Source organism: Neofelis nebulosa, chromosome 13 (genome assembly GCF_028018385.1).
Source record: "Neofelis nebulosa isolate mNeoNeb1 chromosome 13, mNeoNeb1.pri, whole genome shotgun sequence".
Lineage (NCBI taxonomy): Eukaryota > Metazoa > Chordata > Mammalia > Carnivora > Felidae > Neofelis > Neofelis nebulosa.
In genome coordinates, this window is record NC_080794.1 from 67,062,377 (window position 1) to 67,080,065 (window position 17,689).

At 40.5% G+C, this 17,689-nt stretch overlaps 1 protein-coding gene and 1 long non-coding RNA gene across 6 annotated transcripts in view; both read right to left on the reverse strand.

The window, feature by feature from the left end:
* CFAP43 (cilia and flagella associated protein 43) overlaps window positions 1-11,386 on the reverse strand; it is a 127,860-nt gene extending 116,474 nt beyond the window's left edge. For 3 of the 5 annotated variants that reach the window (XM_058697691.1, XM_058697692.1, XM_058697694.1), the window contains exons 1-2: window positions 3,325-3,496; window positions 2,068-2,321 (exon numbers count right to left, since the gene is read on the reverse strand). In XM_058697691.1, the coding sequence (XP_058553674.1) occupies window positions 2,068-2,321; window positions 3,325-3,389 (319 nt within the window). In that variant the 5' untranslated portion in view covers window positions 3,390-3,496. Of the gene's footprint in view, window positions 1-2,067; window positions 2,322-3,324; window positions 3,497-10,966 lie in introns of those variants that run through there. The other 2 variants (XM_058697693.1, XM_058697690.1) reach the window with 2 other exon arrangements.
* A 2,611-nt stretch (window positions 11,387-13,997) lies between these two features.
* LOC131493339 (uncharacterized) lies at window positions 13,998-17,653 on the reverse strand. The gene is made up of 2 exons (XR_009252572.1): window positions 14,401-17,653; window positions 13,998-14,149 (listed from the first exon to the last, which is right to left on the reverse strand). It is a non-coding gene; the product is annotated as an uncharacterized LOC131493339 (long non-coding RNA).
* Window positions 17,654-17,689: the final 36 nt, after the last annotated feature.

The window sequence follows — 17,689 nt, forward strand, 5'->3', positions numbered from 1 at the left end:
TTGTATGCAATAATAGGTCAATTTTTCTATTTTTAGCTATTTCCTTTGTGTGAAAATTTCTTCCCCATCCAAATCATTTCAATATTCTACCATATTTTCTCCTACTTTTCAAATGGTTTGCTGTTTATATTGAACTCTTATTTTTATCTGATGTATGTTTTGATGTTCAGTATAACATGAGTATCAAACTTGATATGTTTGCTCAAATAGTTTTGTTTAAAATTTTTAAAGATTTATTTATTGATTTATTTAAGTAATCTCTACACCCCACATGGGGCATGAACTCAAGACCCTGAGATTAAGAGTTGGATGCTCCACTGACTGAGCCAGCCAGGTACCTCTCAAATAGTTTTCTTAGCATCACTGCTGAACAATTTATATTATCTATTTTGGGGGAAGGAATGCAGAGTATCATTCATCATATACTTAGCTTTTATATATTCTAAGCTTGTACCCTCTCTTCAACTCTTCCACTGATGTGGTGATCCCTACACCAATATCACACTCTTAATCACTATAGCATCATGTTAAAAGGACCCTCTATCATGCCATCATTCTCTTTCGAATTATTCCCATCTCTACTTTTTGTTGTTCTGGAAGAACTTCAGAATCATTTCGTTTAGGTACTCCTTGCTCTCTAAAACATGATAAACTTAGGAATTATTTTCTATGAACTATATAATAACAAGACTTTCCACTCAGGAATATGTCTCTATATACTTAAATAATTTAAATCAATGATATTTTTGTAGGTTTCATTGAGGTCACTCACATTTCTTCTTGAATCAGTTCTAAGTATTTAAATCACCTTAGCTATGTGAATATTTTGAAACCAGCATCTTACTGAGCATTCTTTTATTAGTCCTAGTAGACCATTGCATTACCCATAATCTCTTCTTCTATAGCTATAATTTTTGTTTCATATTTTGTTGCATTGGCTTGAAATTCCAGGCTGATATTAAATAACTGTGGTAACAACAGCTATCCTTGATGACTTAGTCATAATTTTATTGTGAATGCCTTTAGAGTTTCATTTTTTAATATAAATGTTGGCTGCTGGTTTGAATTAACTTTTAATTGCTTCGACAGGGCTATAGTCAAAATAACAAAGCTGGGGAAATTTTGAAGATGAAGAGTAGTTACAGTCCATATAGACAGTTAACAATGTATGAATGAGCGATGTTTTATAAGTTGTTTTAATCTGTTCAGAACACAAATTTCCCCACAAATAAAATGCTATCAATTATAGTGAAATTCCCTGGCTTAACCCAAAGACTTATTTGACCAATAAGTCCAAAGAACTAAGACCAGTCCCAAGCTCTCCTGGGCTTTCTATCCATGATGTGTTAAATGAGGGAATCATTAGATGGAAACTCCAGTAAATGTGCAGCAGCCCACTGTGGGTCACATGTATCTGTGAATAAATTAATTATAGTAAATGTTGGGTAACAGTGACTGACATATATGTGTGTGTGGGATATGCATATATGTCATGTGGATATATACATAATATACATATAATTACATTTATTATCACTACAGCCTTAACAGTAGATACTACCATTATCCCCACACCTAAGGAAATTGAGGCTCAGAGACTTTAGAACTTGTATGACCTCAATTTACCTGGATTTTTAATAAATCATCATAAAAGAAAAAAAAAGTATTCTGGAAAAAGGTTTCAAACTGCATTTAGTCCTGTAATAGTCTACTAGCCCAGTGCTTATCAAGTTTAATGTACATATCAATCACCTGGAGAATCTTACTAAAATGCAGATTCTGATTCAGTAAGTCTGGGATGGGAGCAGTTTCCGTATTTATAACAGGTATCCTAGGTGATGCCAATGTTGAGGATAAACAGACCACAGACTTTTGAGTAGCAAGGCTGCAGTACACTGATTAAATTCTTTGTGATCAGCCCGATCCTACTTTTAAAATGTGCGATATAAAAACAAAAAACAAAAAAACCAAACTGACAAACCCCAAACACCCTTCATTTGTAAGAACTAGGTTTGCTCACATAAAGAAATCCTTCAGTTATGGCAGATTACGAGTCTTGCAGGTTACCTTTTAATTTGGTCCTTCTGGTCAATCCAGGAAAGTTGTATATGTAGATGACAGGTTTTAACCTCCGGTCGGAAAAAGCCACAACTTCATAAGGAACATTAGTTGCCACAACACCCACAACTCCATTCATACACTGAAGTACAGTCTTTTTCTTGGTTTCAATATTAATAAATATTACAAAATTCCCACAAGGGTAGCAAATGGTGCTGTCGTTGACAAAATGAACATTCTGCTTAGGGAATCCTTGGACCCATCTTTGGGAAAAAAATGTATCACCATCAATATAATCCGTTTCAAATACTTTTTTTAAACAAAGCAAACAAAAGGGCATCAAAATATTTGAAACACATCTATTCTATTTTTACCTCCTTTCTGCCCAAAACAATCTCTAAGATAAAAGAAGACATATGCTGGCTGTGAGACCAGTGTGGAGCCTGCTTGGGATTCTTTCCCTCCATCTCCCTCTCTCTGCCTCCCCCCATTCGCGCGCTCGCTCGCTCGCGCAGACGCTCTCTCAAAATAAGAAACTTTTTTTTTTTAAACAAGCTTTAAAAAAACAACTTTGAATAGGGCAGCCTACTTTGTGGCTGTGAGTCAAGTAGAAAACTGTTTCTTTACCAAGATGAAGTGTGTACAGCTGTATTTTAGAAGGGAAAAAAACGGATAGAATGCAGAAAATAAATGGAATTAAGTCAACATGACTGGAGAATACAGGATACTGAATCAAACAGTAACAGAGTGCAGGTAACACTCAAGAATGTAGAAGAAAAGAAATACCACCTTCTATCTGTGCAGCTGTTTGTGCTTTCCAAAGACCACTAAAAAATGCAAATAGCTCCAAAGTTAGTGGATAGAAGGAAGGGACTGACGGTCCTAATTTAGGGTAAATCCCCAAGGATGACGAGGAAAGGATGGGAGTGTGTGTAGGGTGGTGGGTATGTTTGAAAAATCAGGAGAAAACGGAATACTGAGCCAGAAAGAGGAGGCAGAAATGAAGAGTGGAAGAGAGCAATCGTGGGTAAGCGAGAAAGGGGAGGGTCGCAGAAAAACGAAGGGGTGCAAACAGCTGGAGATGTGGTCACTAAGAAGTCACACAGAGAGGGAGTCTGCAGGAGGGCGTTGGGGGGTAAAGGACAAGAGCTCAAAGTTTCCAGGAGAGAGGTCCAAAGAATGGGAGAAAGAAGAGGGTAGGGAGGGGACTGGGTCAGAAGGAAGTTTCCGAGAGACCCGGCAGTCGCTGGGCGGAGGACGCCGCACCTCACGGACAGGGAAGGGCCGACGGAGGCGTAGGCGTTCTCCTCGCGCTCCCGGCCGTGAGCCATGGGCCAGGGTTCTCTCAGCCCGGCCCCGGGGAGAAAATGCCCGAGCCCACTCGGGTCTGCAGCCGTTCGTTACTCTGAGGTCCTCTGCGGCGCAGACTGCAAAGCGTCCGCTGTTACCACCGTATCCAGGAGACTGTAACTCCTGCTCCCATTGGCTATGCCCTGTCTGCCTGCTCCCTCTCGGACCTAGCGGATTGGTGGAAGTGCTGCCGCGTCTCAGCATATGGGAGAGCGGCGAGCTAAGCGTGGGGCGGGCCCTTAAGAGTGAGTGCTGAGTGGCCCTTGCCCGGGGCAAATAATTACAATATTAATAAATATCAATAGCAGAATTAATATTGTGTGCTGACCACGCCAGACGTCGTTCCGAGCGCCATGCAGGCATTATTTCATTTACTCTTCAAATCGCCCATCAGCCCCATTTTATAGATAAGCAAAGTGTAAGTGATGCGAGAAAGAACTTGCCTAAGACTGCAAACTAGGACTTAAAACCAGGTATCGGTATCGTCTAAATTTAGAGTTCCTAGCCTTTAATTACTATATTACACTCTCAAACGGACCCTCCGCTACCTCAAGGAGGCAGACATCTCCAGGAAGTAACTTGATCGGAAGGCCACATCTTGTTCTTGTTTCTTCCCTTCCCTCTCGTACCCTTTTTCCCTTTCTTCCTTTCTATTCGTCTCCTCCTCACTGGCCTCCCCTTCTCTTCCTTAGTTCTTTCTTCCCTGTCTTGCCACCTTCTGGCCTTCATTTCGTACACAAATATTTACTGAGTATCTCCCGTGCATGGCGCTAGTCACTTGAAAAAAAAAAATGAGCAAAAGAGATAAAATTTCTTCCTTCTTGGAACTTAGAGATTGGTGGAGTCCAGGAAGATGAGGACAGACATCCACATCATTACACAGATACAGAATTATAGGTTGAATTAAGAAGAAAAGGAGCATGATACTGTGATCGCCTATGTTGAGGTCCTCACCTAGTTGAATGGGCAGAGATGATTTCAGTGCGCATGCGCCATTTTCACTGCGAGCTGAAGGATGAAGACCCATTGCTGGGGGCTGGGTGCTAGGGGCTGGGGTGGAGGTTGGGGGGCAGGAGTAGGATGGGCAGAGGAGAGTTTTGTAAACTGTTAGGACAGGACAGCAGATTGGATGAACAGGGAAGAGTAATGTGCCTGGAGCAGAGGGAGATGAGAAGAAAATACTGAAGATGAAGCTGGAGAAGGAACCAAGGGCCAGGTAAAAGCCAAGTTGAGAATTCTGCTCTTTCTCCTAAAAGCCAATGCAAACACATTAAATAACTTTAAGCAGGAGAATGACATGATCAAATTTATGTTTATAAAAGATTCTGACTGCAGGAAGATTATCACTTGACTAGGAGAATAGGGAAAATAGAAATAGAAGACATGTTAGGAGACTAAGCATCCCAGCAAGGGATGCAAAACAGGATTTTCGTGCTCACCACTATTGGCATTGGAGGGTTGGTGGGGAGTTGCATGCAGGATGTTTAGCAGCACCTCTGCCAGTAGCACGTCCATAGTTGGGACAATCAAAAATGTCTAAGGGCACCTGGGTGGCTCAGTTGGTTAGCATCTGACTGTTGATTTCGACTCAGGTCATGATCTCACAGTTTGTGAGTTCGGGCCCCACATTGGGCTGTGTGCTGACATTGTGGAGCCTGCTTGGGATTCTCTCTCTCTCTCTCTCTCTCTCTCTCTCTCTCTGCCCCTCCCCCTCTTGTGCACATTCTTGCTCGCTCTCTCTCTAAATAAATAAACTTAAAAAGATGTTTATGGACACTGTCAAATGTCTATAGTGGGGGGGGGGGAGTAAAATCACCCCTAGTTAAAGACCACTGATCAGTCTAAAAATTTGAAGGTAAAAATCTATAGGATTTGGTGTTGGATTGATAAAGAGTGGTAAAAGAAAAGGAAGAATCAAGGATGATCTTGGATTTCTGATTATCATAGTCAAAGAGAGTGGTACCCTTCACTGAGATGGGGTGAAGAAGAATCAGAGACGTGTGTTTCTGCTCTAAAGATTGTTTTTTTTTTTTTTTGTGGAAATGGAAGGCAACACACATGCAGTGCTTAGTGTTAAAGAACCTCACAGAACTGGGTGACAAAATCCCACATTTCTCAGTCACAGGGGGAAGTGGCATAAAGAAAAGTCAAGCTTTCCCCTCTGGTAATTCCTAAACCCTGGACAGTTTCTGCTGCCACTTCCTCACTAGTTGGCTTGTATTTGTGTTTTGACTAAACCCTCCCACCAAACATACCTTTAACCACAACCTGAGCATTTTATTTATTTTTTTAAGTTTATTTATTTTGAGAGACAGGGAAAGTGATCGGAGGAGGGGCAGAGAGAGGGGGGGGGGGGGGAGGGAATCCCAAGCAGGCTCCGCACACAGTCAGTGAAGAGTCGGATGCAGGGCTTAAACTCACTAACTGTGAGATCATGACCTGAGCCAAAATCCAGAGTCAGATTCTTAACCGACTGAGCCACCCAGGCGCCCCTAACCACAACCTGAGCATTTTAAAGCCAACACCAGAGAAGAATGTGATGAGGCAAATCCTGCCACTGGGTAAATAAATGGTAGGTAGAAGATATAAGGGAGGCAGGAAGTATGTACTCTGGAAAAGAGATACTGACCAGGCTGGCATCAGCCATGACCCTGGAAACCCTGAACTTGCCCAGTGCTAGAGCAAAAGAGAAACGAAATGGAATCAAATTGGAAAACCCCATTTTATAGCTATCTTACTGCATGAAACCCTGACTGCAGTTTAGATTAAAAAAAAAAAAAATGTCTCCAGCTGGGTTTCTGTGATATCTGTTGTTGATATTCGTGAAGAGACGCCCTAACCTTTACATCATATCAGTTACAGGAAGATTAGTGGCCTTTCTTAGTCTGCAGCGGGAAATATAGATCATCCCCAGGAAATGGACTGGTAGGGGTGAATCAGGAAAATCTGTTCCAGTGCTCACTCTGAAAGATTTACAAACAGTAGAAACAAAATCTTTCTCTAGAAACAAGTTCTTTCTCTAATCAGTGACCCCGAGGAGCAGCCCTGAGCGTCCTAAGGTGACAACTAGTATGTTCCACCATTTGGGGGAAGCATCCAACCCACCTAAGCACAACCCACACCTCTCAACTCCTTTTCTCCTTGCAAATCTCCTCTCTATCACCCTTAGACTAGTCCTGGACAGAATAAGCCTCATCCTCAGCATTAGGCTTTATACCTTTGTAGAACTCAGCTCAATGCCCCCAAAAAGCAGTGGTCAATTCAAGTTCATTGAACCATAAAACCAAAACTTGTCCACAACCAGCCACAGAACAACAACAACAAATACTTGTTTCCCACTAAGAGATTGTTTCATTCCTGGCTTCTCTTGGGTCCCAGTCAAACTCCATGATATCTGAAAGATGAATTTTCACTAAAGTTTTCACCCACTAACTCGGTTTTCTAGGATCATTTAAACATGGGAAAAAATTATACAGCATACTGGAACGCATTTCATTAAGTAGATGAATAAATGTGCTTTTTGTGAAAGGTAGCAATGTTTACATGAAAAGTCAAAAAAGCAAGAAATTAACATTGTTTCTCTGGGTAAAAAGAAATGTAAGTAATGAATGTTTTTAAGGTAAAGGAATAACAATTTGCAAGAGAAAGTAGCTTCTTATTCTCTGGTAATTGGCCCATTTTATAATAGTGATGATAACAAACCACAATTTCTTGAGCTCCTGTTTTTTGTAGAGAACTTCATAAAATCTGGACCCTCCCAACAACCATGGTACAGGGCAAACTGGGGCTCAGAGAGTTGAAGCATGTAACTCAAGTTTGGACGCATGGCTCTGCGCAGATTTCCTCTCCACTCGGCAATGAGAACAGCTCACTCTTTTTATGCCACTGCTCTGCGTCTGCTACACATTTATGAAACATGTATTATTTTATCCCTATTGCAGAGACATGGAAATTGAGTCTCAGGAAAGTCAAGAAGTTTGTACAGAGTATCACAATCTTAAATGGATTTGAACCCAGGTGGATTTAATTATGTGAAAGAACCCTTCTTTCCAGACATGTGAAGACTTGAAATTTTAAACCAAATTGGGCATTTAACTTGAATTGAGCATTTTCCCAGAAGAAGAAGAAAAATAGGGAATCCTTCATAATTCTCAGAAGTTTTAGAATAAAGAATATGGGACCAGGTTACATTTTTATGGTTATTCTGAGCCAATTAGTAAAAATGTTATTATTTTGTGCATTTAACCTAACATATTCAGGTTTATTTTCACATTTCAAATATTTTTGTAGTGTGTGTAAAACATAGCTGTATGATTACATTTCATGTCCCAAGTTGCTTACCTTGATCTTGATGCTGAAATAACTACATTTGGTTGAAACATGTAAAGGATTTGTAATCAACATCCAAGTAAATAATACACTGTTATTAAATAGTGTAAATAATACACTGTATTAAGTAGTAAATAATACAGTGTTAGACAATGCTCTAAAGAAGGTGACTAAGAAAGTTAGTTTAAGGGGGAGAGGGGAGATTGTTACATCAGGCCCACCCTGAATTCCAAGGCAAGAATATATGCAAGACATCTGTAAGCCATTTATCCAAGTATTTTTAAATGATTTATTAAAACTTAAAAGTTGGAATGCCCAGGTGGCTCAGTTGGTTAAGCGTCCAACTCTTGATTTTGGCTCAGGTCATGATCTTGTAGTTTGTGAGTTCAAGCCCCTCATTGGTGCAGAGCCTGCTTGGGATTCCCTCTTCCCACCTCCTCTGCCCCTCCCCCAGCGCACGCGCACTCTCTCTCTCTCTCTCTCTCTCAAAATAAATAAACTTTAAAAAATGAAATAAAATTTAAAAGTCAAAATACAAATTACAGGAATGAAAATTAAAAATTCAAATCAGGGGGCACTGGGTGGCTCAGTCAGTTGAGCATCTGACTTCAGCTCAGTTTCATGAGTTGAGCCCCACATGGGGCTAACAGCACAGCCTGCTTAAGCTCCTCTGTCTCCCTCTCTCTCTGCCCCTCCCAACTCACACACGTGTGCTCTTTCTCGCGTGCTCTCTCTCAGGAATAAATAAACATTAAAAAAATTCAAATCAGAATTTTAAAATGAAGGCAAAATTGTTATTTCATTTTTTATCATAATTAAATCTTAAAATATTTTATATAAAACATTGTAATTCTAGTGTTCAGTATCCATCTAGTCAAAGTGAAGAATTGGTGTCAGACTCCAACATGTTTCATCTAGTCCCACGTACATAAATAAACGTAGGCATAATAAGGTTTGTATTATATTGTAACGCATTCCAGTCTCATGTGTTACTAATGCCAATACCACACTAATTCATGAGAACCCCTGGGTGCACAAATTGGAACCCAAAGAGAATTAAGAAAATAGTCACTTGATTCTACTGAGAAAGGGTCCTTAATTATGAGAGCAGCCTAATGCATTCATACTCTCAGCAGCAGAGGACTAGACACATTTATTATCTGTCTTTTCTCATATCCAAGCATTTCTGCCACTCAGATCTTCCCTACACTCCCTAAATAGTTTCTCCCTCTGATGTCAGTCAGTAGTGATACCTCACAGTGAAACCTCACAGTGGTCAAAAACAGTTAAGTAGTCTGGTTTCGAGGACCTGGGGCAACAATGGAGAAACCCGGGGCGAGAAGAGGGCTAGTCACTGTGGTAGATCTTTAGGGTTGCATGGTTCTGCGAGAATGTGGAGTGCTGTATCCTGCACGTTGGTGGCATGGGCTCTCTAAAGCGTGGGGTCCCTGGCAGGGGCACTCCTTGCTGCATCTGTGGATGGTACAATGTTACAGATGTTTAACAAACTATGTAGTGAAAGATAAAATAGCGTAGGAGGAAAGCTTTGTGGGAGATGGTGAAAGGGGGAAGCAGTGCAATTTATTAGATGACAAAAACAGTACAGTTTAACAAAAAGTCGGGAAGTTAGTTACTCCTGCAGAAGGTATCTGGTTGTGGAGGGCATTGAGATGGGCTGGGCAAGACTTCTGGGCTCACCTGGGGCCTTGGATCCCTGGCAATTTTGCAGAACACTGAAATGAATGTTAATTAAAAATGAAATTTTATATTACTCTCTTGTGAAAGTATAAACAAGAAAATATATCTATGACTCTATATATCCATATATCTATGGACTCTAACATGGACTTCATTTAAATAGAAATCCAGGGGCCATTAGTAGATAAAAATGGATCAATTCGCCTTGTGCCATAAATATCACTTAAAATAGCATTTTCAAGGAGTATTAAGTACAAAGTTTTTGAAGAGCAAAGGTTTACCATCATTACATATTCAAAATTTGAGTTTGGATGTCCTCCTAAAAAGCTTCAAGGTTCATCCACACTAAATTATCCATTGTACCTTCTCATAAAAGTAAAAGCTTAAAAGCAGTAAAATCCATCAGTACATTCCATTTTATATCCTTTCATCTTATTTCCCTTCCATTTCCTTTGCCCATAGGGTCTTTCATACTCATAATCCCTTAAAGTAGAAGCAAAGAAACAGTGCTTTCAAAAAAAATACATGTTCTGTGGCCATATGTTTTTACTGGTAGAAATCTGGCATGACAAGTTTAGACTTGGACGCTTCATTGTATTCTATGACAAAAACTTGAGTCCAGAATGAGAAAGTGAAGATGAAGTGGTGGAAATACATATTTGAATTCAGATTATACTCTCAGAGGCTATGTGATTTAGAGAAAAGAGCCCCCAGCCTAAAAGTTTATGTTCTTATTCTGTCTGGCTTCTTACTAGGTATGTGATACTGGAAAAGCCAAAACATTCTGAAATTTAACTGCATCATCTGTAAAGCGAATCTGATATTTTCCCCTGCCTACCTCCGCAGGATTATTTATGAGGATCAAATGAAATGATATACATAAAAATGACTTTAAATGAAATGTACAATATAGGCATATGGTCCTGTTACATAGTTACATAGTTGCAAGTCAGTTGCAAGTCCCTCAGCTACTGAGCCTGGGAAGGAAGGTGATTTATAGCACACTGAAAGCAGGCAGTGCATAGATTACTACGGTGGGTTAAGGCTAAGATAGAAGATTATCAAATTCCCTTGAATTGTTCATTAGCATTGGTAACACGTTTGTGTTCTAGAGCAGTTATGGGTTGTAACACCTTAGTGATTTGTATGATTTGTTTACTAAGTTGTGACCAACAGCTTTTTGTTACTGAAAGAACATAAACAAAATCTCACAAAGCATCCCACAGGGTAGGGTAAATAAAGTCTCAGGTGTGTGTGTGTGTGTGTGTGTGTGTGTGTGTGTGTATGTGTGTGTTTGATCACTTTAAAAATGTGATTTTAAAATGACTTAAAAAAAGTCAGTAAGTACATTAGAGGTAACTGTGAGCAAGACATACTGAATTTCATCAAATTTCAGATAAAATTATTAAGGGGTAAAATCTACCAAAAAATTACAAAAGAATCCTTTCTCATCACTCAGAATTTTTATTTTATATTTACTGAAAGTGCTCTTTAAAATTTAGATTTTTATCATAAAAGAACTGAAACTTACCTAGAAATAGATTTTTATCCTGGAGCGCCTGGGTGGCTCAGTGAGTTAATCATCCAGCTCTTCAGCTCAGGTCATGATCTCGAGGTTCCTGAGATCAAGCCCTGAGTTGGGCTTTGCACTGACAGCACAGAGTCTGCTTGGGATTCTCTCTCTCTCTGTCCCTCTTCCCTGCTCTCTCTCAAAATAAATAAACATAGAAAAAAGAAATAGGTTTTTATCCTATATTACTCTCTTGTGTAAGTATAAACAAGAAAATATAGGGGCACCTGGGTGGCTCAGTTGGCTAAGCATCTCACTTCAGCTCAGGTCACTATCTCACAGTGAGTGAGTTAGAGGCCTGAGTTGGGCCCTGTGCTGACAGCTCTGAGCCTGGAGCCTGTTTCAGATTCTGTGTCTCCCTCTCTCTCTGCCCCTCCCCCACTCATTTTCAATCTCTCTCTCTCTCTCTCTCTCTCTCTCTCTCTCTCAAAAATAAATAAACATTAAAAAAAAAAAGAAAATATAAATGATGTGATTTAAGGTTTTCCTACAACTTGTTCACTTTTATAACCCAGCTATTTTGAACAATTTCTCAAGTCAGAGTCATAGGTATTCATTTACCACTACCTCACCTGCCACTCCCCACCCCCTGCATTGTCCTCTGTGCCAATAAGAGCATTTCATTTAATAATGGAAAAAGGGTGCCCTCTTATTATCTCTGGGATTTTCTTTCAAGCCATTGGCATCCACCCTGCAAAGTTCAAGCACAAGAAATAACATTCATGTCAGGATTGCACCAAGCCTATAGTGATTTTAAGATATAGCCCAATTTTCAGAAGTGTTCAAAAGTGGAGAAATGTACAGCTTAGAATTAATGAAATATGGCAGTAGTTAAGAGATCAGACTGTGATGTCAGTTCATAATTTAAAGACCCATTCCACCATTCAGAAGTATGTTGCTGTTGGAAAGCCACTTAATTTCTGTCCCTGAGTTTCCTCATCCATGAGATGGTAATATTAACAGTATTTCTTATTTAATTTTTATTTAATTCTTTATTTATTTTATTTTATTTTATTTTATTAATTTTTATTTAATTTAAATTTTAATTAAATTTAATTAATTTATTTAATTCTTATTTAATTTTTATTAATTTAATTTTATTTATTTAATTTAACTTTTATTTAAAGTTTAATTAAAACTTTTTCATGTAGAACATTTAGCAGACACCTGGCAGGCAGTATGCATTCACCAGAGGGAATTATATCCTATATGCTATTTTACATTTCCATTTAACAGTATACCTTGAACATATTTCTGCATCAGTATATATATAACTACTTCATGCTTTTGGGGAGGAAAAATTTTTCTCTATCCTTCTAGATTCTTTTGGCTGGTCTAAGAATTAGATTGACATGGGAAAGATTAATAGGAGAAAATCAAATTTAATTATGTATGTTTGGGGAATCCACACAAACATGAAAGATTCCAAAAATAGGCAAAATTAGGTATATACCTCATCTTGAGAAGAAGGTATATACCTCATACCTGAGAAGAAGGGGGGTAGGGATCTGGGGCTCTGGAGGAGACAATTTCCAGAAAACAAGATGAAAACAAGCAAATGCTTCCTAAACAAATGTTTGTGGGGCCATACAAAAAGAATGAGACACAGAGAGGAATTTTAAAAACAAACTTTGCTGTGTTTCTTCCTGTCTACCACACCTAGTTCATCTTAGGCTGTTATTTATGATAATAGCTCCCTTCTTGGAACAGGTCTTTCATGCAAATTCTTTCAGGTATTCAGGGAGAAGGTCAAAGGTTCTTCCTGAGCCTTCTGTTTCTTATAAATAATCAGCCTAACATAAGCCATATGCCAAAGAAACACATTTTGGGGTGGCAAAATTTTCTCCCCTACAGTCCCTTTTAAGAGTAGTTAGGTTGGGGGGCACCTCGGTGGCTCAGTGGGTTAAGCAGCCAACTTCCGGCCAGGTCATGATCTTGCAATTGGTGAGTTCCAGCCCCACATAGGGCTCTCTGCTCTCAACACAGGGCCCGCTTCTGAGACTGTCTCCCTCTCTCCCTGCCCTTTCCCTGTTCACGCCCTTTGTCTCTCAAGAATAAACATTAAAAAAAAAAAAAAAAAAGTCGTTAGGTTTGTGTTTTGCTCTTATTTTTTATCTGTCCTTTTAAAAATCAGTTTCTTGGGGCGCCTGGGTGGCGCAGTCGGTTAAGCGTCCGACTTCAGCCAGGTCACGATCTCGCGGTCCGTGAGTTCGAGCCCCGCGTCAGGCTCTGGGCTGATGGCTCGGAGCCTGGAGCCTGTTTCCGATTCTGTGTCTCCCTCTCTCTCTGCCCCTCCCCCGTTCATGCTCTGTCTCTCTCTGTCCCAAAAATAAATAAAAAACGTTGAAAAAAAAATTAAAAAAAAAAAAAATCAGTTTCTTTTTCATTTTTTGATCAGCCATGGTCAGTATTGTCTCTTCACTGCCTCTTACTCTAATCAGAAACCTTACACACACGATGCAGGAAAACCAAATCCCCCTCTGCCCACGACTTGCCCAGAAAAGTCTGCAGTCCTTTTAGCTCTAAAAGCTTTAGATGTTTTAGACCTTTGCCCTTGTGGCAGTTCACAGCAAACGGAAGTGCAGGGCTGGCTCTTCCACCCCAAAAGCCTCCCCTTCTGGGCCGGGTCAGCGAAGCTTTTCCGCAGGGCCTTGAACTCCTGCGCGCACAGAGGTCCTTAGTCAGGCGGGCTCCCGGGGCTGTGGACGCCTGCACGCACCTGCCGTAGGCCGCGGCCTCGGCCTCAGCCCCACAGGCCGGTAGGTGTCCCCGGAAAGTGTGGAGTTGGCCTCGCAAGCGCCCCCACACCGCTCTGTTCCACGACAAGAGTAGCTCCTCCTGGCGCACGTGGGCGCCGCCATCTTAGGTCCATCCTCTTCCCTCTTCCCTAAAATCAGTTTCTTAAAAAAATTTTTTTTTGATATATAGCATAGAGTAATAACTCAGATTACATAGAAAGGTTTTCAAATGAAGACAGTCTTCATCACATTTCTTCTCAACTCATTGTTTCCTACCTCAGTTCCATTGTCCAGAAGCCACCTTCCAGCGTAAGAAACAGAATATAACCAGGCCCTGCAAGCACCGCACCATGTCACGTGCCTTCTCTTTTTCTTTCTCTTCCTCGATCCAGCGGTATTCACTCACCTGAATTCTTTTTTTTTTTTTTTTTTTTTTTAATTTTTTTTTTTAACGTTTATTTATTTTTGAGACAGAGAGAGACAGAGCATGAACAGGGGAGGAGCAGAGAGAGAGGGAGACACAGAATCCGAAGCAGGCTCCAGGCTCTGAGCTGTCAGCACAGAGCCCGACGCGGGGCTCGAACTCACGGACCGTGAGATCATGACCTGAGCCGAAGTCAGACGCTAAACCCACCGAGCCACCCAGGCGCCCCTCACCTGAATTCTGTTTATTATTGTTGCTTGCTTCTCAATTTTACCACATATGCATGTGCCATAACTGACATGCTGTGTCATTTTGCATGTTTTTAAAGTTAATATATTAGTCATGCCACGTATATTATTTTGTGACTTGCTTTTGTGACCCAGTCTTATGTTTTCGAGATGCATTCATGTTAATAGTTGTAGCTGTAGTTTATTAGTTTTCATTGTTGGATAGTTGGCCATTACATGAACATATGAATACACCACAAATTATTTATCCATTGTACTCAGGGTACACTTTTACTATCCCTCTGTCCCTGTTCCCCCCCTCACCCCCCGTTTTTCATTTTTGTTTTTGTTTTTTTGGTTTTTTGCTATTCAAGCTCCTTTCTTTATGGACCATTTATTCCTGTATGGCTTCTTATTGTAAGGATTATAATGATTTTTTTGTTTTTTCACTTGACCTCATTCTGGGCCTTACTAATTCTTTCATTCTCATTCCACTGGTATTTTTCCATGGAATCTCTTTGTTGAAGGCTGCCATAGACTGTCACAGAATGTTAATTCTGTAAGAAGATAAGGGCCCCTAATTTTTCAAGAGATTTTAAATATAATTAATTAAAATAATAACGAGTGAAACACTTCATGTTACTTCAATATTCCTAACTTACTCTATAAAAATACCTTATTAATTTTAATTGATCGTGTTCTAAAAAGTATAATATTATTCAAATTACATTCCTGACAAGTCACAAAAGAATGTTGTATCAAGTGAGTGTATATGGTCCGTAAGTCACTTGTGAGTTATGGTGAGTGAGTGTATATGGTGGTACTTAGAAGGCAAAACACTGTTTCTTATCACTGGGACCTCCAACTCTTGACCTTTAACCAGCAGAATCAGTTTGAGTTAGCCCCCTCAGGTTAATTACTGACAATCACAACTGCAAAAATGTGAAATACTGTGCCCTTCACCTGTGGCTAACAGCAGTGGGTATCCAGATGGTCACATTATGAACACAATCACAGAGGGCCTGGAGAGGAACCACTATAATGCACAGCAGTACAGTAGTTTCCTGGGACAATATATGTTTTTTTCAATTTCTTCTTTTGAGCAATTAACCTTTTACTTTATGGTTGAATTGGATCTTTCAAATCATTACAACAAAATGTTACACTAGTCATGAAGTTTTTAGGTTGGCCAATCAGAGACTTAAATGTACAAGGTTAATTTGCATTATATCATAAATGTGCTAAAAGACCTTCTAAAAAGTTAGTTTTCTAAAAAAAGAGCTAAGCAAGACCCCTGTGTTAGTACAAAATGTGCCTTAATTTTTTCCATTTAGTATCTGTAATAATAAGCATTTATTTAACGTTTATTCTGTGCCAAGAACTCGCCTAAGTGTTTTCTATATATTTACTAATGTAATACTTCTTCAAACTCTATAAGGGAGGCAAGAAGTTGTCACCACTGCATTTTACAGATGAGGGAACTAAAACACAAAGGGATCTTGCCTACATTCACACAGTTTAATAAGGGGTTATTATAGAGTTTTATAAGAAATTCATATATTGAATTATTAATTCATAAATCCATATGTTGAAACCTCACCCCCCAGTACCTCAGAATATGACTTTATTTGGAAATAGGTCCATTACAGCTGTAATTAGTTCAATTAAGATGAGGCCATATTAGAGTAGGGTACCCTAATCCAGTATGACTAGTGTCCTTATAAAGAGGGGAAATTTGGACACAGCTATGCACACAAGGAGGAGGCCATGGGAAGGTGAAGGCAGAGATGGAACAGATGCTTCTACAAGCCAAGGATACCAAAAATTGCCAGCAAAACCATCCGGAAGCTAGAGGAGAGGCATGAAATAGATTCTCCCTTATAGTCTTCAGAAGGAACCAAGTCAGCTGACATTTTGATCTAAGACTTCTGGCCTCCAGAACTGTGAAAATAAACTTCCTTAAAAAAATTTTTTTTAAATGTTTATTTATTTTTGAGAGAGAAAGAGAGAGCAGGGGAGGGGCAGAGAGAGAGAGGGAGACACAGAACGGGAAGCGGGCTCCAGTCTCTGCGCTGTCAGCACAGAATTCACGCACTGTGAGATCATGACCTGAGCTGAAGTTGGCGGCTTAGCTGACTGAGCCACCCAGGCGGCCCTAAACTTCTGTGGTTTAAGCCACGTAGTCCGTGGTACTTTGATAACCTAACCCTTGAAAACGAATAAAGGGGTGGAGTGGGCATCAAACCCAGGCAGGAAAGGCTGCAAGATTGGTGTGCTTATCACCTCACTCTCTGCCTCTCCCATAATAGAGCTAATCAAAATAAAAGCAGACACCAAGGCCTGGAGCAAATAAATGGCACAGGAATTACCAGCTTGCAAATCTAGACAGACAAACAAAACACTGACCCCTTTCTAGAGTCTGTACCATGTGCCCTGGAGCCTCTGCTTTTCTGCCTCTTTAAGGGACTTTCAGCAGTGGCTCTAGACAGACATTTGTCATAGATCTACAAGTCTAAATTTACTCAGCTCACTTGTGGGACTCTGAGCCTGTGCCTCTACTCAGCTTCAAAATCCAAACCTTTGCGGCGCCTGGGTGGCTCAGTCGTTAAGCATCCGACTCTTGATTTCAGTTCAGGTCATGTTCTCACCTTTCTGATGGCCCCTTTGGAGGGATGGAGCCTACAAAACGCTCTGTGCTGAGCCTGCTTGGGATTCTCTCTCTCCCTTCCTCTCTCTGCTCCTCCCCAGCTTATCCCTCTCACTCTCAAAATAAATAAACTTAAAAAAAAAATCCAAACCTTTAATAGGTTTTTTAAAGCAGCACCAGCATTCTGAGGTTAGTATTATCCACATTTGTGCTGTTCCCTTTGGGTTAGAATTAAAAGGATGTGTCCTACAGGTGACAGTAAGAACAATGGCCCTCCCAGTAGCCATATTAAGCTATGCAATAGTAGTTGTATTAAGTACCGACAAGGAAAGGAAAAGGCTGCACAGAAGGCTGGGCGACCTGACACCGGCAGTGGACAGGTATCTTTGAAGAATACATCTCAGAACTGTGAGGAAGCTCGAGGCTGGGGCCCACAAGCCCTCAAGTCAGGGGAGTTTGGGGACGGAAGGGGATCTGCACCCAGACCCATATCACCTGAGAGCAGCAGGTGCGCCTCCTCGCCCAGGTGCGGGGTGTGGGAGGTCAGGTCAGGGTTAGGCGTGGACATACGTGGAGGCCGGCCTGGAGACCACCATCCTTCTGGATGGGGGGATGTCTCTGAGGGTGTCGAGCTTCTTCTGTGGCTCT